This window comes from Staurois parvus, unplaced genomic scaffold, assembly GCF_062004578.1.
Source record: "Staurois parvus isolate SC_StPar_1 unplaced genomic scaffold, SC_StPar_1.0 ptg000450l, whole genome shotgun sequence".
Classification (NCBI taxonomy): Eukaryota; Metazoa; Chordata; class Amphibia; order Anura; family Ranidae; genus Staurois; species Staurois parvus.
Genome location: NW_028318246.1, coordinates 3690001 through 3715660, shown reverse-complemented (window position 1 = coordinate 3715660; position 25660 = coordinate 3690001). Strand labels below are relative to the sequence as shown.

At 40.4% G+C, this 25660-nt stretch overlaps 1 protein-coding gene across 1 annotated transcript in view; it reads left to right on the top strand.

Moving 5' to 3' along the window:
* The first annotated feature begins 5815 nt into the window (after positions 1–5815).
* The window catches only part of DDX59 (DEAD-box helicase 59), a 28721-nt gene continuing 8876 nt past the window's right edge, over positions 5816–25660 (top strand). The window contains exons 1-6 of the mRNA XM_089688689.1: positions 5816–6985; positions 8927–9094; positions 11615–11704; positions 14306–14557; positions 22184–22336; positions 24875–25003. Coding sequence (XP_089544815.1) covers positions 5903–6985; positions 8927–9094; positions 11615–11704; positions 14306–14557; positions 22184–22336; positions 24875–25003 — 1875 coding nt within the window. The 5' untranslated portion in view covers positions 5816–5902. The remainder of the gene's footprint in view (positions 6986–8926; positions 9095–11614; positions 11705–14305; positions 14558–22183; positions 22337–24874; positions 25004–25660) is intronic.

The following is a 25660-nucleotide window of genomic DNA, read 5'->3' as shown; positions in this document are numbered from 1 at the left end:
TAATTTCTGAGTTTAGGGCAGTGTTATCACTTTTTCAGTTGGCTGTACATGAAAGTGCTACAGTGTGAAGTGCCAAAGCAGAAGCTGCAAAAGTAGCATACAGTAGTGTATTATACTGTTTTACAAGCTACATTTTAGCTTCCTTCATAAGTATATTCAGAATTCTGGCCAGGAAACTCGGAATTTGTTTTTTTAATGACGGAATTCTGACTAAAAGTCAGAAGTTAGTATCATAAATTGTTAGGCTGGCCCCAGGGCTCTTTCATATTTCCATTAACCTCTGTAATGTGGTTGGTGATCAATTTCTACCCATAGTGGTCATTAACCACTTCCAGCCCGGACACTTTTACCCCCTTCCTGTCCAGGCCAATTTTTTTTATATTATTATTTTATTTTTTTTACATACTGTCACCCTAGCAGTACAGTGTCACCATGGTGACACTGTACTACTTGTGGGGGGTGATGAAGATTTCTTTTTTTTTTTACACTGATTTCTTTTACACCCATAAAGGATCTAAAAGCAATAATTTCTCCTCTCTAGCTGCATTCTTGCAGCCATTGAGATCTACTGAGTGAGCTGTGATTAGTCACATGTGACATCTGTGATCATTCACAGATTTCACACGTAGTAAGTAATGATGTCACAAGTGACATCTTGCTTACTACTTTGCATGTGATCACTGATTGGCCAATAAGTGACCACATGATCGGGACCTCGTACAGAGGTCCTGTCTGACGATCGGTGTTCCACTGTGTCTGGAGGACACAGCGGGCACCGGATCGCGGTGCTGCGTGCTCCCAGGGAGCGCGCATAAGCAGGGTGCGGGGAGGCAGTTTATAAACGGCCACCCGACCCTGCACTGCCACTGTCCGGCCGTTTATATACAACGGCCGGAAGGGAGGTGGTTAAAGAGGAATTATGGTCATTGTAACACTCACCAACCACTTACCAGCCCAGGAGTCCAGCGCTGTCTTGACCTGGTCTGGTTCTTTAGATCACAGGCGCCGCCATCTTACCTGTGGGAAAATGGCTGCGGCTTCCTGCTGTTTCACAGTCAGCATCCTTCTGTGCATTCACGGGATGCACTGCACTTTCAGATTCGGCCAGCAGCCTCCTGGGACATGGCATGTCCCAGGAGATTGTGAGTGTGGGATATACCTCTGATGTTCTTGCCTAGACAAGAACTGTAGTGGGAGCGGGTACCTCACAGCCATCGAGCATGCTTCTTGGGATAGACCTGGTGATCAACACTTTCTCACGCAAATTCCTTGTGGTCATCGCTTTGCACTCATAGTAGCACAGCCCTATCAGTACCAACCAGCAGGTAATCTTGTTAATGGTGCATTTGTGCGAGGCCCCTTCAGGAGGCGTTTGGGCAACATTTTTCATCCACTGGTCTCAGTTTTTTCTTTAATAATTTTTGTTTCATCATTTTTGCCTGAGATATATGAGAAATCCGTGGCTGTGTTCACAATTTGTTTTTAATATTTCCTGGCAGTTTTTACCTCACATGGAATCATACATCATGCCTTCTTGAGCACTTCTGAAGAAGAGATTTTTGTTGATCTCGAAATGCGTCAAGTGCGAACCATGATCCATGATTAGATTTGTAATACTATCTCTGATAACACCGCCACAATATGTATTGTAGCTTTTTATTTATTTTTGAAGATTGTAAAAATAAAATATCATACTGTTTTTATAAAAAATCTCTTTTGAATAGTTGAAATTTATCATGCAACTAAATTGTGCCATTAAAGTCCCACCAAAAAAGAGGACTCCCCCCCCCTTGTATTCGTTAGGGATGTTGGCACTTTGTGTATTTTATCCCTTTCTCTCTCATTATCGACTGATGACATCTTTGGGTGTTAGGATGCCGGCAGCTTGAAGGTCGTAAGAATGCACAATGAAAACCGGTGGCTTTGTGTAATAAAAGGCAAGCTTGTATACAATTCCCAAGCAATTTTTAGGCGTATTGTCAAGGCACCCCTGAAGAAGCCTGAAGGCACCCCATGATGCATGGGCACCCTGGTTGAAAAAGGCTGGTTTAAAATAAGGACCCTTATGGTCTTCATTATTGTATTGAATCTTGCACCGTAAATCATCTGTGGAGAATGGAGTTGGAGTGGAACCAGAGATTGAAATACCATTGTGCCATCTATTGTGGATAAGATTGGGGTTAACCCCTAAACTGCTGTTGGCTTTTCATTCAGTTGAAAGCCCAATAGGTCCGGTTAGAGCTCCTACTTACTTGTTGTCACCAGGGATTTTGAGGTGTCACCCCCTTCTCTCCGGTCTCACTGATATGAGTTTTTTTCCTTTTCTTTCGATGATTGGATTCACTTTCCTTTAGGCTAAGTTCACACCTATGCTTGAGTAGTTTCTGCACTGCGTTTTGCGGTTTTGCACCTGTGTTTTTGCCATGTTTTTGATGTGTTTTGCTTTTTTTTAATTTTTTTTTGTTTTCTTGTTGCTAGGCATATTTAAAACGCAAAACACATAAAAAACGCATCACAAACGCAATACATACTTTTGTGCAGCAATTCCATTGAAGTCTATAAAACCAAAAACACAACTTTTTGCGTTCAAAAAAGTCCTTGACGCTTTCCAAAAAATGCACCGGTGAAAACACGCAGATGTGAACAAATCTCTGTCAATCAGCTGGGTCCCAGCCAGTGATTACCTGCCGATGCCCGATAATTACCGAGCATCTGCGAAGGGGAGGAGAACTGTTTTGTTTACTAACAGTTCTCCCTGACAGCTCGGGCACACTGCTTTGGATGGCTGTGCACAACGCAGCCATCCAAAGCAGCGTGCTTACAGTGCAGTTCACAGACACCGCCCACTAGTAACACACTCCCTGCACACAGTTAACCCTTTGATATCCCCTCATGGTAACCCCTTCCTGCCCAGTGCCATTAGTACAGTGTCAGTACATTTTTTTACACTGATCACTGTGTTGGTGTCACTGGGGATGTGAGTGACACCAAGTCAGTTCCCCCAGTGTCAGAATGTCTGCCGCAGTCCCACTATAAGTCGCTGATCGCCGCAATTACCAGCAAAAAAAAAAAAAATTCCAGTATCTTTACCATCATTTGTAAATGCAATAACTTTCACATAAACCAATTAATTTACACGTATTGGGATTTTTTTTTTTAGCAAAGACATGTAGAAGAATACATTTTGGCCTAAATTTATGACAAAATTTAATTTTTTTAATTTTTTTACTGGACATGTTTAATAGCATTAAGTCAAAAATTATGTTTTTTTTCTCAAAATTATCAGTCTTATATTTTGCTTTTTAAAGCGCAAAAAATAAAAAACGCACAGTCGCTCAAATACCATCAAAAGAAAGCTCAATTTGTGGGAAAAAAAGGACGTACATTTCATTTGGGTGCAGCATTGCATGAGCGCGCAATTGTCAGTTAAAGTAACGCAGCACCGTATTGCAAAACATGGCATGGTCAGGAAGGGGGGTAAATCCTCAGGAGGGTAAGTGGTTAACTGATTAACAATATTTTTGGTTATTAATATTTTAGCGCTGCACTTTTTGCACTATGCCGTTTGAGGTTTTGTATCTTTTACCTGTGCTAGCTGCTTTCACCATATGATTATTTAATCTAAGAGCAGAAATTTACTTGGATTGATATTCTTTAGGCTCCATTCACACTTGTGCGACTTCAGAATTACGTGATTTTCATTGGATATTTATAGTGTGACTTTGATGCGAATTTGGATGAGTGCGACTTTGGTTTTGAGCAAGGATGATTGTTTGTGCTCTACAAAGTCGCATGTATGTCATTCAGGTGCAACTTTCATGCGACTTTGGAGGGTTTACATTGAAGTCTATGGCCCTTAAGTTGCATGAAAGTCGTACCAAAGTAGTGCAGGAACTACTTTAACCGCATGCCGCCCAGCCACTGTAGATATACGGCGGCAGGGCGGCACTCGCAGGCAAAACCAAGTTTTAAAACTTGTGTTTTGTAAACAAATGGGCGTGCGCGAGGCGCGCCGCCGCCCTATCTGTCCCGCCGATCACCACCGCAGATGTGAGTCGCCGGGTCACAGCCATTCCTTAGCGGCTGTTTCCCGGCGATCGGCGGCAAACAGTGACTGCAGTAGCTGTGCTGTCTGTCAATTCCCTGTCAGCTCGAGGATGAGCTGATCGAGAAAGAAGAGTTTCTCTTTCTCGATCAGCCTTGTCCCGTCCAGTACACACCCCCGCCCCCTAGTAAAACACTCCCCTCACTCCTATAACCCTTCCCTGCAAAATAAAGTTAACCCATTCCTCCCCATTGCCATTAGAACAGTGTCAGTGTTTTTTTTTTTTGCACTGATCACTGTATTAGTGTTTTTGGGGATGTCAGTGACCCCAAGTCAGTACCCCCCAATGTCAGAATGTCCGCCGCAGTCCAGCCATAAGTCGCTGGTCGCTACCATAAGTCCCTGATCGCCGCCATAATTCGCTGATCGCCGCCATTATTAGTAAAAAAAAAAACCTAAAAATCCCTGTATCTTTCCCGCCATTTGTAAACACTATAACTTTCACGTAAACCAATTAATTTACACATATTGGGTTTTTTTTTTAGCAAAGACATGTCGCAGAATGCATTTTGGCAGAAATGTATGACTAAATTTGATTTTTGCATTTTTTTTTTACTGGACATGTTTTATAGCAAAAAGTCCAAAATATTGTTTTTTTTTCCTCAAAATTGTCAGCCTTTTTTTTTATAGCGCAAAAAATAAAAACCGCACAGGCGATCAAATACCACCGAAAGAAAGCTCAATTTGTGGGGGAAAAAAGGATGTAAATTTCATTTATGTACCATATTGCATGACCGTGCAATTGTCCGTTAAACTAGCGCAGCGCTGTATAGCAGAAAAATGGCGTAAATTACAGTATCTATACCATAGTTTGTAGACGCTATAACTTCCACACAAAGCAATCAATATACACTTATTGGGATTTTTTTTACCAAAAACATGGAGCAGAATACATTTTGGCCTAAATTTATAACCAACTTTGAGTTTACTATATATTTTTTATAGCTGAAAGTAAAAAATATTGTTTTTCTTCAAAATTTTTGACCTTTTTATTTTTATAGCGTGAAAAATAAAAAGCGCACAGATGATCAAATTACACCGAAAGAAAGCTCTATTTGTGTGAAAAAAGGACTTAATTTTTTTTGGGTGCAGCATTGCATGACCGCGCAATTATCAGTTGAGTTTTTCATTAGTGCAGCGCCGAGTAGCAAAAAGAGGCCTGGTCATTAAGGGGGGTAAATCCTCTGGAGCTCAAGTGGTTAAAGTCGCTGTGACTTGAAGTCACTGAGACATGAATGGTAATTATTGATTGGGAAACGTGGGGTGCAACTGGTCATGTGACTTTGGACCTCAAAATCGCATGACAAGTGTGAATGGGCTTTTAGTTATACAAAATCTCAGGCTCTTAACAGAAGTATTTAATGCATGCCAATCTGAGCCACAGAACCTGTGTTACTAATACGTGTTCAGTTTTACAGCGATTAGATGGCAACCTAGAATACCATAGAAAAGTAGAAGCTGAGCTTTATTAGATCGTGGAAACAACCGGGCTATATGTATATGTGTGATTACAATTCCAAGAAAACCAAATCCAGTACATCACTACAGCCCCATCACTGCCATGGAGTTGTGTATACGGAAGTGTACCTAGTGACCTCATTACTGAGCGCCGGTGTGTGTCAAGGAGGCGGAGATGATTGGCTGATACAGAGCCCATTTGTGCTGAGCACACGGAGATAATAGGCTGATACAGCTCACGTGGGTGGCTGACACGGCATAGGTGTCGTCGCACTGTCTGACAGGAAGTTGTGCTTTTGTATCAGATGGGATGATCGGTAATGACTGGAGGGGATTATAATGTTTGTACCGAGAGCTGTGAAGAGGAAGACAGAGACTGGAAAGAGTGCGGGGAAGAAGAGAGTCATTGATAGGAGTTATGGGGGCACGTTTGAGGCGGTGTCACATCAATCCTCAACCTCCATTACTGCTCTCATTCCATCGCTGCCCAGTGCGGAGTTGTCACAGTCATCACCTACCCTCATCCCTGCCTCCTCTAACCACCCCTTCGTAACCAGCACCTCCACTTCTCCCGTGTCTCCACATTCCCCCACTTCCATAGGAAATGGCAGTATTTCAGGATCTGCCTCTCGTGAAATTGATCCATCTGTGTTTTCTCCTGATCCTCCAGCTGCGGTGCCCAGTGGTCACTTTTCAGCCCCATCCCCCTCTTTAGATGTTCTCTCTGGCTCCCATGAAGTGTCTGCCCCTTCTTGTGTTTCTGTGCCATCCTCTGCAGAATCTTGTGTCCTAGAAGATGAACCCATCAAATCCTTCAGCAAACTTCAGCGGTGGCCCATTTCGGGGGAACCGGTGTGTGTTGTATGTGGGAGATATGGAGAATACATATGTGATCGGACAGAACATGATGTTTGCAGCTTGGAATGCAAAGCAAGGGACATATTACAAGCTCAGAAGAGCAGCACCCAGAACACTACTAGTCCTCCAGAGTACCAGACAGTACTAAGTACTGATGGAGGACAAGTCCAGTTATATACTGCATCTAATATCATACCTCATCCATACATGTCCATGGAGTCGTCTTCTTCTACAGCTAACCCCCATGACACCACTTACTCCTACACTGAACACAACTTTATAGCCCAGCTGGGGCAGGATCAGATTGACCATCTAAGACAGCAGCTTGGCTTGTCTGTGCAAGGGAATGAGGTGTGCAAACCTATCATAGAATTTGAACATTTAGGCTTTCCCGTTGCACTCTGTGCAAATTTAAAAAGAGCTGGATATGAAGTTCCCACTCCCATCCAAATGCAAATGATCCCTGTTGGATTGATGGGGCGGGATATTTTGGCAAGCGCAGACACTGGCTCAGGGAAAACAGCAGCTTTCCTTCTTCCGGCCATTACCCATTGTCTTGAACAGGTAATGTTAAAGTGTGTCTTATGCTGACATTCCCTACATGCATAAGTGTAGCTAATGGTACCATAAACAGGCCATACCATGTGCGTGTGTTTATATCTTGAGGACAGTGATTTTGATGGGAATGTTAGATGGTGAGCTACCTCAGAAGCAGGATTAAAGTGTATGCATAGCCAAACCTTTTTGTTTTTTGAAGCGTAGGAAAGAATTAGAAGCACTGTCAAGTTTTTATTTTTCAAACCCAAGAATAAACGGAGCACTGGATTCAGATTTTTCCTTGGGCCATTGAAATTGTCATTGGGTATGCTGGCTGCAGTTCGGCAGCACTCCATAAAAAGGAATACCCATTAGAAACCGGGAAGGAACCCAGAATTGAGAATCCATGTACAAACAGTCCAATGAGAATATTATATTGAGAAACTGAAAGATTAGGATCTGTAGGCTGCTGCTGCTAGCAACTAACACAAGTGGGTGTAATAATAAATCAATTAGGATGCTGCGATGCCACTCCTATACCTGTGAAAAAATTAATAATTGTAAATGGATACGTGATGGACACTCTGAAAATAAACGTGATTGAATTTGTGTGGCGTGCTACAATACATCTCCCTCCTCAATGAGTGAATGTTGGTCACATCTCTAAAAGATGGATGTAAATATCAATAACAAGTGTATCGTGCTACAATGCACCTCCCTCCTCAGTGTGGATGTCCATATAGCACTCTATGATGATTAAAAAACAAAAATCATGTGATAATGAACATAATATGTAAATAATACTTAAAGCGGGGTTCCACTCAAAAGTGGAAGCTCCGCTTATTTGCCTCCTCCGCCCCCCCCTCATCCCCCTCCACTGCCATATTTGGCACATTTTGGGGCAGGGGGTACCTGGTTTTGACAGGTACCCGCTCATACTTCCGGCTCAGTTCGCTGAGGCAAAGGGAGACAGAATTTCGGCCCCCTACTTGCTCCCGCAGTCTCCTGGGAACTTTCACAGGTCCCAGGAAACTGCCGGACCAATCAGGAGGTGCGGCGCGACTCAAGCATGTGCAGTGGGCACCAGGCTGTGAAGCCGTAAGCTGCCATGTCCTGGTTCCCTGGTTCCCACAGTAGAGATGCTGGCACCGTGGAGGACAGATGGAGAGAAGGGACTGCACGGGTGAGTACATCGCTGGACCCCGGAACAGGTAAGCTTGTGTTTATTAAAGGTCAGCAGCTACAGTTTTTGTAGCTGCTGACTTTGAATAAACACAAAAATGGTTGGAACTCCACTTTAAGGGACTACAATACACCTTCCCTTAATACAACACATTGGAAATTTGTGCTAAAGAATATCCTTGAAAGGTCAATATTCAAAACTCCAATATGTGTGTCAATTCGTCTTTATAAAGTCCCGGTACTACAAAACACCATCCACATCTTAAATACAATGGTGACTTGGTGATATAGCTGGCGATCATAGCAGGTAATTTGTGATCCGTGCTATCACTTGTGCTTCCCCTCCAGAACTTCACTTATCGCAATATATTGACCCCCTGTGCATAGGTGGGTCAAAAGCGCTTTTTGGGTGCTTTCCTTCCTCAAGCCCCTGCAATGGATTAGCCTCCTGTGAACCACTGGGATGAATATCCCCTCTGTTAGGATCCTCCCGACGGAAGAGGACCTTCCAATATACCAGATGACCACTTGTCCTCCACCACAGAGATATGCAGTTGGAATGATTGAAAGAAAACTACCATAGCGTAGTGGTGGAGCAGGACAAGGGGTCATCTGGTATATTTTTTTCTCTGCTATAAATAAAATTTATCACTGAATACCACTGAAAACAAAACAAAAAAAAAAATTTGACTGTACATATACTTTATTGTGAATGGTCTATGTGCTCTGTGATGTGACTTGGGAGTTTGTCACTGTATAAAAATATATTTTGTTTTTCTTTGTTAGAAAGATGCTCCAGCTGCTCTGATTATGACTCCCACCAGGGAGCTTTCTGTGCAGATTGAGAAACAGGCCCAGGAGCTAATGTTTAAAATTCCTCAGATGAAGACTGCTTTGCTTGTAGGAGGGATGCCTTTACCGCCTCAGGTCTATCGGCTGAAGCAAAATGTGCAGGTAACCAAACTCATACATCCAAAATGATTAGTCCTTTTATGTAATAAACGTTGTATATTGTCAGCCAATATATTAAAGATAATCTCCACAACAAAGGAGCAATCAAAACCGTAAAGCTGGGAAACATTTGCAAATTATTCTTTAATATTTGATTTTTGTTGTATTTTTTGCTTGTTTGAAGCTGACATAGAAAAATGGGTGGAGCTTGAGGAAAAAGAGGCAGGAGTTTTCAACTCAGTATTAGGGATGAGGTGTGTTTTGGATCCTAGTCTGAACTCACCTGATCAAGCCTGCCAGGAATCTGTCATTGTACTAGACCAATCATAAATGGCCACAGATGACTGGCCCAGTACAGGTGATAACTTTCTGATGGGTTTGCGCAGGCGGATTCAGACTAGGACCCGAACACGTGTGAGCCAATCATTACACACACATATCTCACCAAATTGAAAGGTAAATCTGCACTGTAGCAATTCTTTGCTGCTATAGTGGAGAACGCACATAACGAGTATTATTTGAGACTACATTCTTTTCAGTCAAGTCACCAAATTCTCTCAGTTAAATGAAAAATGGTGCAGCACTAGATTATATGAAACAAATAAAAAGGTGTTGCCACACAATATAAATGAATAATGTCCAACATTTGAAATGACAAGGATGTAAATATTGCACAGTGATATGTCCCAAAAATAGAGCTTGACCAGATAAAAGTCCCAAAATGTAATGTGATCAAATGAAGAACAAACAATAATAGTGACTTCTGTGTTACTCCTCCACCATTCTGCACTCACCAGAAGCAAGTAGCAAACAGCATAGAATGGACTAACACTTTGAAGCAAATCTGTTCAATTCTTATCTCCAGTCACCGATCCATCAAAGGGTAGGATGCTTCCTAAAGTGGGAGCAATTGTGCTTCCCTCCTATCAGATTGGTTCCCACTGGGCGGCTTAGGCAACTATAGCAGCCATGGTTTCAGATCTCTGGCTCAACTGCTCACAGAACCCCTTTCACAGCTCTATTTTTGGGACATAACACTGTGCAATATTTACGTCCCTGTCATTTCATATGTTGGACATTATTCATCTATATTGTGTGGCAGCACGTTTTTATTTATTTGTTTCATGTAATCTAGTGTTGCACCATTTTGTATTTGTCTGTTTAAGTGGGAGCAGAGGGTTTACCACATTGTGCCAGCTGCTTTCTTCATTATCATTTTTTTCTTTGTGCTCACCATTCACATTCTTTCATTATTTATTTGCACAAATTCTCTCAGTTGTCTAAACCTGGGCTACAAGACCCTGCACTTAATATAAAAGCCAAAATTAGCAAACGTCTCTTTAGTAGAGTTTGTTCATTAATTCTCCTGTTGAGGTTGTGTACATGTACTATGAAAGGATAAGTTCACCTTTGGGAACATATTACATGTTCCACACGTTTTTAGGGTGGAACATGTAACCTGTTCCCATATCCCTGTACTATATGTCAGATTTGAAAACAGTGCGGCCATGCGGGGCTCCACCCACATGGCCTCATCATTCATTCACAGAGTTCCGTGAATGAATGAACTGCAAATCCCAACAGTCTTAGCGGCTGTGGGCTTGTAGTTTTCAATGAACTACCATGGCACTGTGGAGTGCTGTGGTAGTTCATGGAAGCTTTGTGTCAGGATGTCTGCTTGATCGTACATTCCATATGCCCAAGCAGATATATTGACAGGTCTGCAGGAGGCCTGCATGGTATCAGCGATCTGCTGATCACTGGTGCAATGCTTTCCAAGTTCCTGTAGACAAAAATAATAAATGCACATTTTTTTACCTGCAAAAAAAATGTGCATTTATTATTTTTGTCTAAAAGCTGAACTTACCCTTTACAGACCTCTGTATTCAGAGACAAACAAAGGCTGCCACTTCTAACCTCTGTATAAAAATGCTAGTTGCCTTGCTATCTACAACTGCAGTACTTTCAAAGCAAGGACCAATTCATTAAAGATGCAGAGGATCACTCATTCTCTCATTCATCACTGGCATTTGCTCTGTCTACAGAGTCTACAGTTGAAGATTGTACAAACTTTTCAGCCCTGAAAAAGAGGAAACAAATCTCTGAAACACATTGGCTTTTTGTATATCGGTAAACAGATTCAGTCATTTTAAAAGAGGAGTGCTTACTGTGAGTTTGTATTGTATGCAAGCATTGCCATTAAAATATAGAGCACTCTAAATTTTCTCTTGCTTCTCAGTACTTTCTGCAAGTGAACTCCCGATCTGCATATTTGTTTTTGGTCTGTGACTCACAAGGTATGGAAGACCTTGGACTATTGCTATGTATAAGCAATTGGTATTTTCACAACCAAAGCCCAACAATGGCAACCTACATATTTTGCATGAGATATTTTCGCTTGAAGATGCCACAGCAATCTATTATTGAAGCATACCCTTCTGTACTATGTCCAGTGCTTTTTATTGCATTCCTATCATTGTAATCCAGCTGAATGTTTCACCTGTTTTTTTTTTTTTTTTAAAGCTTATTATAGCAACTCCTGGAAGGCTTTTGGAAATACTTAAACAAGATTCTGTCAATCTTGCTAAACTAAAGATTCTGATTGTGGATGAGGTAAGTGATAATGTAATGTATTATCAAATAATGAATGGAATTACTTCCTAATTTTTTTCAATCTTGCTTCAGTGTAAGTTAAGCTGGCCATAGACAGATAGAAAATTCATCCGGTTCAGCAGGGACAGGCCGAATTTACTTCAGTGTGTGGCCACTCCTGCTCAATAGAATTTGATTGTTTGATTGCTTTCACAAGACTAGATAGTCATGTCATAACATACAGTGCCTTGAAAAAGTGCCCCTTTAAAGTTTCCACATTTTGTCATATAACCAAAAACGTAAATGTATTTTATTGGGATTTTATGTGATAGACCAACATAAAGTGGCACATAATTGGGAAGTGGAAGGAAAATGATGAAAGGTTTTCAAAATTTTTTACAAATATCTGAAAAGTGTGGTGTGCATTTGTATTCGGCCCCCTTTACTCTGATACCCCTAACTAAAATCTAGTGGAACCAATTGCCTTCAGAAGTCACCTAATTATTAAATAGAGTCCACCTGTGTGTAATTTAATCTCAGTATAAATACATATGTTCTGTGAAGCCCTGAGAGGTTTATAAGAGCATATTAGTGAAGAAACAGCATCATGAAGGCCAAAGAACACACCAGACAGGTCAGGGATAAAGTTGCGGAGAAGTGTAAAGCAGGGCTAGGTTATAACAAAAAAAAATCCCAACTTTTGAACATGTCCGAAAATGGAAAGAGTATGGCACAGCTGCAAACTTACCAAGACATGGCCATCCACCTAAACTGACAGGCCTGGCAAGGAAAGAATTAATCAGAGAAGCAGCCAAGATGCCCATGGTAACTCTGGAGGAGCTGCAGAGATCCACAGCTCTGGTGGGAGATTCTGTCCACAGGACAACTATTAGTCATGCACTTCACAAATTTGGCCTTTATGAGGAGTGGCAAGAAGAAAGCCATTGTTGAAAGAAAGCCATAAGAAGTCCAATGTGTAGTTTGTGAGAAGCCATGTGGGGGACACAGCAAACGTGGAAGAAGGTGCTCTGGTCAGATAAGACCAAACTTTAACTTTTTGGCCTAAAAGCAAAACACTGTGTATCGGAAAACACTGCACATCACCCTGAACACACCATCCCCACCGTGAAACATAGTGGTGGCAGGATAATGTTGGGGGGATGCTTTTCTTCAGCAGTGACGGAAACTGGTCAGAGTTGATGGGAAGATGGTTGGAGTCATATACAGGGAAATCAAGACTTGAGACTGGGCTGGAGGTTCACCTTCCAGCATGACAGTGACCCTAAACATACAGCCAGGGCTATAATTGAATGGTTTAGAGCAAAGCATATTCATGTGTTAGAATGGCCCAGTCAAAGTCCAGACCTAAATTCAATTGAGAATCTGTAGCAAGACTTGAAAATTGCTGTTCACAGATGCTCTCCATCCAATCTGACAGAGCTTGAGCTATTTTGCAAAAAAGAATGGGCAAAAATTTCACTCTCTAGATATGCAAAGCTGGTAGAGACATCCCTAAAAAGACTTGAAGCTTTAATTGCAGCAAAAAGTGGTTCTACAAAGTATTGACTCCAGGGGGCTGAATGCAAATGCACGCCACACTTTTCAGATATTTATTTGTAAAAAATTTTGAAAATCATTTATCATTTTCTTTCCACTTCCCAATGATATGCCAGTTTGTGTTGGTCTATCACATAAAATCCCAATAAAATACATTTACATTTTTGCTTGTAACATGACAAAATGTGGAAAATCTCAAGGGGTATGAATACTTTTTCAAGGCACTGTATTTATAGTGCCAATAAATCATTAATCAAATACAGCAGGGCAATTGAATGTACACACAGAACTGGTTCATGTGAAACTCGATTCCGGATGGGCCAAGTTCGATTGGCATTTTTATGAGAGATTACTAAGGTTGGGTATTAAAATGTTTTTCAAGGTAGAAGTTTTTTTTTTACCTTTATGCATCAAGAAAAAAAACCTTCTGTATGTAGCTGCCCCCTCCCGCCCTTATACTTACCTGAGCCCATTCTCATCCAGCTCTTTGCAGAGCAGAGGCTATCTCCTCTCTCTCCCCCCTCATAGGCCCAAGGACAGCAGCGGGAGCCCTTGCTCCTGCTGCTGTCAATTACAGCCAGTGAGGAGAGAGTGGGGGGGTGGGTTCGAGCCACACTGTGTGTGTCAATTGATAAACAGAGTATAATTTGGGAGCAAGCCCCCACAGAAATGGGGGCACTCAGCTGGGAGGAGGAGCCAGAAGCACTGGTGGGGTACCCGAGAAGAGGAGGATCAGAGCTGCTCTGTTTAAAACTATTGCAACAATCAGGTAAGGATGACATGTTTATTATTGTAAAGCAAAAAAATGTAGACTTAGAATCACTTTCATTTATAGTGGCGCTGTACTGGAACTTCACTAAGGCTGCCTGTATTGTACAGGAAGGTTGACACTCAGAACTGCCCTGAGTAATACAATATATACTGTAAATCATTGGTATACAAATACTGATTCTGGAAAAGAAAACATTTAAAACTTATTGATATTGTAAGTGAAATGGTGCTTGATTATTTTTTTTTCTTTTCATCTTGGTGGAATATATTTATTTGTCTGCCTTCCTTTCCCAGGCAGATACAATGCTAAAGATGGGATTCCAGCAGCAAGTGCTTGATATTATTGAACAGGCTGCACAGGATCATCAAACAATCCTGGTTTCAGCTACCATTCCTGCCAGCATTGAAACTTTTGCCCAGCAGCTTTTAATGGATCCTGTGCGGATCACTGTTGGTGAGAAGAACCAACCATGTTCTAATGTGCGTCAGATTGTACTGTGGGTGGAAGAGCCTTCAAAGAAAAAGAAACTCTTTGAAATAGTGAATGTAAGTAAAAAAAAATGCTTAATGTGTAGGTTTTATGGGTTCATATGTAAATGTTTACCTGTTTAAGAATTCATGGTGACTATGCATTAATTATGTGAAAACATACTGCAATTTCTATTCAGATTCCAAATACTTGATAACTGCTAACCCATCTTTTATTATCCAAAAAGAGGATCTGGGTGACACATGAAAAATGCTGTTTTTTTTCTGTGTTTTATTTTTTTCTTGATATTCGACCTCTCTAAATCTTAGTTTGCTATAAGAGTTGGGCCAATGCTTGTTCATGTACTATGCAAGGTTAAAAAGAAAAAAATTCACAGAAAGGATGCCCATTCTTATTTTTTTTTGTCATGAAGAGCATTAGCCAATGGACAATGTTGAAATGTTGTATAGTTTTGAATTATTGGGATATCTTAGGATTCTACTCATATAAACCATTTCACATACAGTTGAAGTAACAAAAGTTAAAGTGGTTTTAAAGGTTCATTTTATTTTTCTTTTGTTCATGCTATACTTACCTGCTGTGTGCAGTGGTTTTGCACACAGCTGCCTGAATCCATCCCCCTCTCTCTGCTTATTGGCTGACTGGCTGTGATTGACAGCAGCGGGAGCCAATGGTTTCTGCTTGCTGTCTCAGCCAATGAGAAGGCAGAGACCCGGGACAGCCAAGGCTGTCATTCACATTGCTGGATCATGACGAGGCTCAGGTAAGTATTGAGGGGGCTGGGGGAGCTGCTGCACACAGGTTTTTTTACCTTCATGCATGGAATGCATGAAGGTAAAAAACCTTCAGCCTTTACAAACACTTTAAGCACAAGTGCATAGTGATAAAGTAAAGCTTTAAAAAGACCAAAATATATCTATCTTACCTATCGTACCTTTTTTCAGTGAGAACGCAGTTCTGGCACCTCCAGCACTGAATGTATATAATAGCAAGGGGTGCTGGAAGGTCTATTGATGCTGGTGGTGGATCTATTGTTACTGGGGGGTCATTTGTCGAGGGAGGGGTCTATCGCCTCCATGGCCACAGGTGTATAAAATCCAGCACCTAGTAATGCAGACTGCTTCTACAAACATTTGTGAAAGAATGGGTCGCTCTCAGTGAATTCAACCGTGGTACCGTTGCCACCTGTGCAATAAGTCCATCCATGAGATTTCCTTGCTACTAAATATTCAACTGTTAGTAGTATTATAACAAAGTGGAAGCAACTGGGAACAACAACAACTCAGCCACAAAGTGTTAGTCCTCGTAAAATGACAGAGCAAGGTCATGCTGAAGCGCACAGTGAAAAGAAGTCAGCAATTGTCTGCAGAGTCAATAGCTGAAGACCTCCAAACTTTGTGTGGCCTTCAGATGAGCACAACAACAGTGCGTAGAGAGTTTTGTGGAATGGGTTTCCATGGCCAAGCAACTGTATCCATGCCTTACATCACCAAGTGCAATGCAAAGCGTCGGATGCAGTGGTGTAACCCATTTGGAAGAAAAATACATTTTAAAAATATTCTTCCCAAATATAATATATGACCTATATTAGAAATACTACAATTTTGGCCATATTCAATGTGTGTGTGTGTGTATATATACATACACACACTGTATGTTGAAATGCGTTTTTATTACAAAATATATGAAAAATATTGTTACAAATACATTTCAGATATATCGTATGTCTTTAAAAATACAAATCTACATTTTTGGAATGCATTTACAAATAGATGAAAAAATATATGTTAAAGTGACTTTTTTATATGTTAAAAAAAATCTGAAGAATATATTTTAAAAAAATATACTTTTTAAAATATTTTTTTAAATATATTCTTCAGATTTTTTTTAACATATAAAAAAGTAACTTTAACATATATTTGTAAATGCATTCCATAAATGTAGATTTCTATTTTTAAAGACATACAGTATATTTGAAAATGTATTTTTAAAAATATTTTTCATATATTTTACAATAACGCATTTCAACATACAGTGTAATTAATATATATATATATATATATATATAAATATAAATAAAATATTGAAATATATTGACTATGGCCACAATTATAGTATTTCAAATATATTTTTATTCCATGTGGGAAAGCAAGCTGCCACTGGACTCTAGAGCAGTGGAGACGTGTTCTCTGGAGTGACGAATCACGCTTCTCTGTCTGGAAATCCGAGGTATGCATCTGGGTTTGGCAGTTGCCAGAACGGTTCTTGCTTGACTGCATTGTGCCAAGTGTAAAGTTTGGTGGAGGGGGAATTATGGTGTGGGGTTGTTTTTGAGGGGTTGGGCTTGACCCCTTAGTTCCAGTGAAGGGAACTCTTAAGGTGTCAGCATCCCAAGACATTGTGGACAATTTCATGCTCCCAACTTTGTGGGAACAGTTTGGGGATGGCTGCTTCCTGTTCCAACATGACTACATACCAGTGCACAAAGCAAGGTCCGTAAAGTCATGGATGAGCAAGTTTGGGGTGGAGGAACTTGACTGGCCTGCAGAGTCCTGACCTCAACCCGATTAGAACACCTTTGGGATGAATTAGAGTGAGACTGTGAGCCAGGTCTTCTCGTCCAACATCAGTGCCTGACCTCACAAATCCGCTTCTGGAAGAATGGTCAAACATTCCCATAGACACACTCCTAAAGCTTGTGGACAGCTGGTATAGGTCTGTAAAGGGTGGGCAAACTCAATATTGAACACTACGGACTAAGGCCATACATTATACAATTTTCTTTAGAATTTTGCTTTAGCTTTACCAAAAAAAATATAATATGAGGTCAAACCTAAACAACACTTTAATTCTATCCAATTAGGCAGGCCCTTGCACTACATAGTTGAAGGTAAATCTAAAGGAAATTGGACAGAAATTTGTAAGAAAATTGTATAATGTATGGCCAGCTTAAGACTGGGATGCCATTAAAGTTCATGTGTGTGTAAAGGCAGGGGAGTTCCAATTCTTTTGGCAATATTGTGTGTGTGTACATACACACAGTGGATATAAAAAGTCTACACACCCTTGTTAAAATGTCAGGTTTCTGCGATGTAAAAAAAAAATGAGAAAAATATAAATCATTTCAGAACTTTGTCCACCTTTTAGCCCTGGTTCACACTGATACGGTTCCGACATCGCAGCGTTTTCAGTGCGAATTCCGCACCACATCAGAATCGCACCCCGTTCATGCGAACCTCTGCAGGTGTGTATGTTAACAACACCTGGAAAGCGGTTCACAAAACGCGGTGCGATGTGCAGAATCAGATCGTATAAGTGTGAATACTTATGCGATCCCATTCTAGTGTGGACCCAAAAAAGGGTCCTGCACATTTTGGTGCGGGTGCGGTGCGAATAGAGCCATACAAAATGTATGGTTCTGATCGCACCGTACACAAATTGCATGTGATTTGCACAGGAATACAGTCAGGTCCATAAATATTGGGACATCGACACAATTCTAACATTTTTGGCTCTATACACCACCACAATGGATTTGAAATGAAACGAACAAGATGCACTTTAACTGCAGACTGTCAGCTTTAATTTGAGGGTATTTACATCCAAATCAGGTGAACGGTGTAGGAATTACAACAGTTTGCATATGTGCTTCCCACTTGTTAAGGGACCAAAAGTAATGGGACAATTGACTTCTCAGCTGTTCCATGGCCAGGTGTGTGTTATTCCCTCATTATCCCAATTACAATGAGCAGATAAAAGGTCCAGAGTTCATTTCAAGTGTGCTATTTGCATTTAGAATCTGTTGCTGTCAACTCTCAAGATGAGATCCAAAGAGCTGTCACTATCAGTGAAGCAAGCCATCATTAGGCTGAAAAAAACAAAACAAACCCATCAGAGAGATAGCAAAAACATTAGGCATGGCCAAAACAACTGTTTGGAACATTCTTAAAAAGAAGGAACGCACCGGTGAGCTCAGCAACACCAAAAGACCCGGAAGACCACGGAAAACAACTGTGGTGGATGACCGAAGAATTCTTTCCCTGGTGAAGAAAACACCCTTCACAACAGTTGGCCAGATCAAGAACACTCTCCAGGAGGTAGGTGTATGTGTGTCAAAGTCAACAATCAAGAGAAGACTTCACCAGAGTGAATACAGAGGGTTCACCACAAGATGTAAACCATTGGTGAGCCTCAAAAACAGGAAGGCCAGATTAGAGTTTGCCAAACGACATCTAAAAAAGCCTTCACAGTTCTGGAACAACATCCTATGGACAGATGAGACCAAGATCAACTTGTACCAGAGTGATGGGAAGAGAAGAGTATGGAGAAGGAAAGGAACTGCTCATGATCCTAAGCATACCACCTCATCAGTGAAGCATGGTGGTGGTAGTGTCATGGCGTGGGCATGTATACCTGCCAATGGAACTGGTTCTCCTGTATTTATTGATGATGTGACTGCTGACAAAAGCAGCCGGATGAATTGTGAAGTGTTTCGGGCAATATTATCTGCTCATATTCAGCCAAATGCTTCAGAACTCATTGGATGCCGCTTCACAGTGCAGATGGACAATGACCCAAAGCATACTGCAAAAGCAACCAAAGAGTTTTTTAAGGGAAAGAAGTGGAATGTTATGCAATGGCCAAGTCAATCACCTGACCTGAATCCGATTGAGCGTGCATTTCACTTGCTGAAGACAAAACTGAAGGGAAAATGCCCCAAGAACAAGCAGGAACTGAAGACAGTTGCAGTAGAGGCCTGGCAGAGCATCACCAGGGATGAAACCCAGCGTCTGGTGATGTCTATGCATTCAGGCTGTAATTGACTGCAAAGGATTTGCAACCAAGTATTAAAAAGTGAAAGTTTGATTTATGATTATTATTCTGTCCCATTACTTTTGGTCCCTTAACAAGTGGGAGGCACATATGCAAACTGTTGTAATTCCTACACCGTTCACCTGATTTGGATGTAAATACCCTCAAATTAAAGCTGACAGTCTGCAGTTAAAGCACATCTTGTTTGTTTCATTTCAAATCCATTGTGGCGGTGTATAGAGCCAAAAATGTTAGAATTGTGTCGATGTCCCAATATTTATGGACCTGACTGTATATCACATACGATATACCACACATATGTGAACCCATGCTTAATGCTTCCTATAAACTGTACAACTCAATTGAAAAACAAACTGAAATTTTTTAGGGAGGGGGGGGGAGTAAACATAAAAAAATAAAATAATGTGGTTGCATAAGTGTGCAAACCCTCTTATACCTAGGGATGTAGATGTGTTCAGAATTAAGCAATAACATTCAAAATCTTGTTAAATAGGAGTCAGTACTCACCTGCTATTATTTAAAGTGCCTCTGATTAACCCCAAATAAAGTTCAGTTGTTCTAGTAGGTCTTTCCTGACATTTTCTTAGTCGCATCCTACAGCAAAAGCCATTTTCCGTAGTGAGCTTCCAAAGCATCAGAGGGATCTCACTGTTAAAAGGTGTCAGTCAGACAAAGGGTACAAAAGCATTTCCAAAGCATTATATGGAACACAGTGAAAACGGTCATCATCAAGTGAAGAAAATATGGCGCAACAGTGGCATTACCAAGAACTGGATGTCCCTCCTAAATTGATGAAAAGATGAGAAGAAAACTGGTCTGGGAGGCTGCCAAGAGGCCTACAGCAACAGTATAGGAGCTGCAGGAATATCTGGCAAGTACTGGCTGTGTGGTACATGTGAAAACAATCTCCCGTATTCTTCATACGTCTGGGCTATGTGGTACAGTGGCAGGACGGAAGCCTTTTCTTATGAAGAAAAACATCCAAGCCCAGATAAATTTTGCAAAAACACATCTGAAGTCTCCCAAAAGCATGTCGGAAAATGTGTTATCGTCTGATGAAACCAAGGTTGAACTTTTTGGCCATAATTTCAAAAGATATGTTTGGCGCAAAAACAACACTGTACATCACCAAAAGAACACCATACCCACAGTGAAGCATGGTGGTGGCAGTATCATGTTTTGGGGCTATTTTTCTTCACCTGGAACAAGGTAGAGGGTACAGCCTTAGTCAAGGTAGAGGGAATTATGAACCGTTACAAATACCAGACAATATTGGCACAAAACCTTCAGGCTTCTGCTAGAAAGCTGAACATGAAGAGGAACTTCATCTTTCAACATGACAAAGACCGAAAGAATACATCCATATCAACAAAGGACTGGCTTCACCAGAAGAAGACCAAAGTTTTGGAATGGCCCAGACCTGAATTTGATCGAAAATCTGTGGGGTGATCTGAAGAGGGCTGTGCACAGGAGGTGCCCTCGCAATCTCACAGATTTGGAGTGTTTTTGCAAGGAAGAGTGGATAAATATTGCCAAGTCAAGATGTGCCATGCTGATAGACTCATACCCAAAATGACTGAGTGCCGTAATACTACAAAGTATTAGTTTAAGGGTGTGCCCATTTATGCAATCATATATTTTAGTTTTTATTTTTACTTCCCTCCACCTAAAAGATTGCAGGTTTGTTACACAGCTTATAGGTTACCTTAAAGGTTGAAAAAGTTCTGAAATTATTTATCTTTGTGTCATTTTTTTACATCACAGAAATCTGACACTTTAACAAGGGTGTGTAGACTTAATGTATATGTGTGAGTGTGTGTATGTGTGTGTATGTATGTGTGTGTGTGTATATATATATATATATATATATATAAAATACAATACAGTTGTGCTTAAAATTTGCATATCCTGGCAGAAATTGTGAAATGTTGGCATTGATATTGAAAATATGAACGATCATGCCAAAAAATGCTCTTTTATTGAAGGATGATGATGATCATATGAAGCCATTTATTATCAAATAGTTGTTTGGTTCCTTTTTAAATCCTAATGATAACAGAAGTCACCCAAATGGCCATGATCAAAAGTTTACATACCCTGGATTGTTTGGCCTTGGTACAGACACACAAGGTGACACACGCGGGTTAAAATGCTAATTCGAGGTTAATGTCCCACATCTGTGGCTTTTTAAATTGCAATTAGTGTCAGTGTATAAATAATCAATGAGTTTGTTAGCTCGTACGTGGAAGCACTGACTAGTCATATTTTCAATATCAATGCCAACATTTCACAATTTCTACCAGGGTATGCAAACTTTTGAGCACAAGTGTGTGTGTGTATTTATATATATATTTTATAAAAACCTCTAAATCCGCAGTTGAGATATGCAAACTTTATCGTCACCTGCAGTAGTGCTTTGCATATTTTCTGGTTTGGTTTGTATCCTGGCTCAGCTTTACTTCTTACTTGAACTCCTCCTTGCTCATGTAACATAGGTGATGATGTAAATGCAATATCCAGCAAAATACATAATTGCCAATTACTATAATAATTTTTTTTCAGAAATTAGCCAATCCGAACCGAAAATACTAATTATTATGGCAGATGTTTCTTAATTGTATATAATTTAAGAATTTAGCCTTCAGTAAAATGTTAGATCATAATTTCCTTTTGCTTGTGGTTGTTCACATAGATATGTAGCAATAATTTTTTAATAAATAAAAATGTAAGCATTGTGCGATTTCTGAATATTGTGCAGTTGCACTAATGATAAATTGTTATATGCATATGTCTTGAAAGAATATCTTGCTTCGTTTATTTGTTGTTCAGGCTTATGTCTGTCCCTCTAGGATTCTAAGCTGTTTCAGCCCCCTATCCTGGTATTTGTTGATTGTCGATTGGGAGCAGATCTCCTGAGCGAAGCTGTGCATAAGATTACAGAACTAGAATGCGTTTCCATCCATTCTGATAAATCCCAGACGGAAAGAACTAAGATACTCAAGGTAAACTAGGTCTAAAATTTTACTTTTTATTGTACTTTTAACAAAGTCTCTTAATGTTGGTGGTTGAGATCGCCATCCTATATCTTTTTAGTTGCTGCATGTAGGAGGCACTAGAGGTGTATGGCCATGTTTAGTGTTCACAGCCTGCATTGCACTTAGCCCTCAAGCACACTTGACGTTTTTACAGCTGCTGTTTTTGCCTTTTGACGGTTTTTTCTACAGCCAGTAAACCCCCCAGCGTGATATCCTAAGTATCCATGCACACATAGACTGTAATCAATGTTTTTTGGCTGGGAAGTTGGACATTTTTTTGATTAAAAAAAAGCGGCTAAATGCGATTGCAAGAATGCTTAAAAAAACATGTGACTCTACACAGCTAACGTTACCAGCATTATCAAAACACCCAGTGTGCATGGAGCATTAGGGAACAGGGTGTCAGGGATGCAGACATCCAACAAGGGTGATCAGATCAGATCAGTAAGCTGTACCTTAAGGAATCAGGAATCAAACTGAATAAGATTAAAATAAGTTTATTGAGACAAACGACACACTACCAATACCAGTAAATCATAAATAATGCAAGTGACAAAATAAACATAACAGTGCAAAACCCCAAATAACAACCTAACTACATACAAAATGGAGAGAACACATATGGGCAGGACAGGTACAGGAGACAAGGAAAGCAGGGATCAAGGTACTGGGAGCAGGAAGCAGGATACAAGGAGCAGGTCTTGGGGTCAGGTACAAGGATCAGGAACAAGGATCAGGCTCAGGCAGGGACATGGCTTGCAGGAAGGATACTGAAGCACTGAATCTCAGTTGTGGGTGGGATCCCAGCAGCCCACATCAAGTGCAGCCTAATTACTCGGACAGCCCAGCTGCTGGGAGACACCCACTGGTGACCTCCGCAACTGTGCCCTTTGACTCTGGGAACCACAGTGCCACCAGCAGGTGACCCAGGGACAGTGGATGTGGCCCAGTACCGAATTGTGTACCCTGAACTTGCTACACCTGTCCAAAAAATGTCTGACTTACAAAACGGTATGTAGTATGCCCTGATCTTCTGCTCCACTGCTCATTTCCCCCTGGCATTTTTTGTCAATTCCTGGGTGTCCAAATAGTACGCTAGGGTTGCTGTGTAAATACAGCAGCTATTCAACAGCTGCTGTAAAACGGACGGTCTGATAAAGTTTATATAAACACTGTTCAGAGGTGGAATAGAAAGATACAAAGTAGCATTTGTTTTTTGTATTTACTCCATTTCATTCTTTGGCAGATCAAAGAGATGATCTTCAATCTGCATATGTCAGTTAGAGTAACCTTACAAAATGTGTTCTTATTTCACCTTACTAACCCGTAGTTTACCATAATCAGTTTTAATTGGCTTCCTCTTCCCCCTCTCTCCTAAGCTATTCTCCTTTTTTTTACAGTTTTTGTAACAATTAATATTTAAACATTTCTTCATGTTAGTTACTTTGGTATCCTAAGTAATGACAAAGTTATTGCCAAATAAACTGGTCCATAGCAGAAATGTAAAAACTGCCCTGGTTTATAGTGGTGTACAGATGTAAAAACTGAAGTGGTTGAAGAAAAATCAAACAGAGTAGTAATGAAAATTAACGCAGATTAATTAGTCTTGTTAAACTTGGATACAAAGAACAAGACAACAGAAAAAGAGCCAGTGGTCCCTCAAGTCTTCCTTCTTCCTTTTTTCCTTCTTTCTTCTTTGTCCCAGTACAGATCTAGGTTTGTCCCATGAGCGTTTTTAAATTCACTTACTGTTGACTGGCTCACTATCTCTGCTGGAAGTCTATTTCAAACAACAACTAGTAGGGACAAGTATGAGGAGTTCTTTCCAAAGTTCAAAAGTGGTAGCCCCTCTTAGACAGTTGTCGTCAGAACAGGTTTTCTCATTTAAACATTTCCTCTCCTCTATTGCAGTGAATATCCACCATAATCAGTAGAGAGGTTGAATCTTACCAGGGGGGACACACAGACAGGAATAAAAACCTGACAGAGGTTCTAAGTCTCTTACATTCTGTCAAAAGTGTAAAAACGTTTTGGCTTTCCATACAGTTTAATACTTAGCAATTGTACTGCCTGTGCATCTTGTCTTCACTCTAACACCACCATGTCCGATACTTCTCTCTGTGGGTTGGTTGCCTAGTCCCCTGCTGTGCTGTGGTTCCTTTCACCAAACATTTGTCTTTATGATGTCATATAATAGTATAAATGGTCAGCAGGAAGAACAGCAGAGGGAACTAGACACCTGATTCTCTGGAAAATGTTAGATGCAGAAGATTTTTACAATAGTGGTAGCTCGGCAACGGAGAAGTGGTTAGCAGCTCAGGTGGTGGGACAGCTAAGTATGAATTGTGTTTTATTACAGCCATTGCTTTGTTTAGTACTAGAAATTGCTTTAATTTTGAGCCAGCCATATTTCAGTTGTCTTTAATGGCTTTTTTTGGACTGTCTTATGATTTCACCTCTATGTAAATGCTCTTTTCAATAATTCATATGTGCCACTTTGTATAGGGATTACTCCAGGGAGAGTATGATGTTGTCGTCAGCACTGGAGTCCTAGGAAGAGGTCTGGATTTGGTGAATGTGAAATTGGTGGTGAATTTTGACATGCCTTCAAGTATGGATGAATATGTTCATCAGGTAAATCTATCAAATTTTATAGTATAAAGTTTTTTTCACACTTAAAGCAGACGTGTCATTGTTTGTTGAATAGCTGCCATGGTCAAATGCAGATATAAAGCTGTAAAACTGTGTGGGGGCTCAATATCCTGGCAGCCTACATAACAGAGAGCTACAATAATAAGGAAAGGACGAATGTGTTCCCTAGACCTTTTCCATTAAAAATAAATCTAAAAAAATCCCCAACATTGTTGACATAGGCAAGCCTAGATGAAGCTCTGATATTTTAAACAAAGCTCAAAATCCCTGGAGATCCCCATTGCTTGCACATGCGATTAAAACAATTCCTTTTTCAGTATTCTGCATTGTATTTGTGGTAAATGTTTTAGGCAACTCCAGTTTTAGATTGACTGCATTGAACTTTTATGTTTTTGATCTAGAGCCTCTACATCTGCAGTGATGTTGGGATGTAGGATTTCCTTTTGTACTACACTGATACAGATACAATGCAACAGTCAGTTTGACTCCTTCCAATATATATAATTGGCCTGGAGAGTTTTCTTTTCAACAAAAGTAGAGTTGTACATAATGAATTTGCTGTCAGCAAAGATGCTTGCATGTAATTTCATACTTTCATGTCTGTATTGGTAGAATATACTTGTATGTACAGTTAGTACA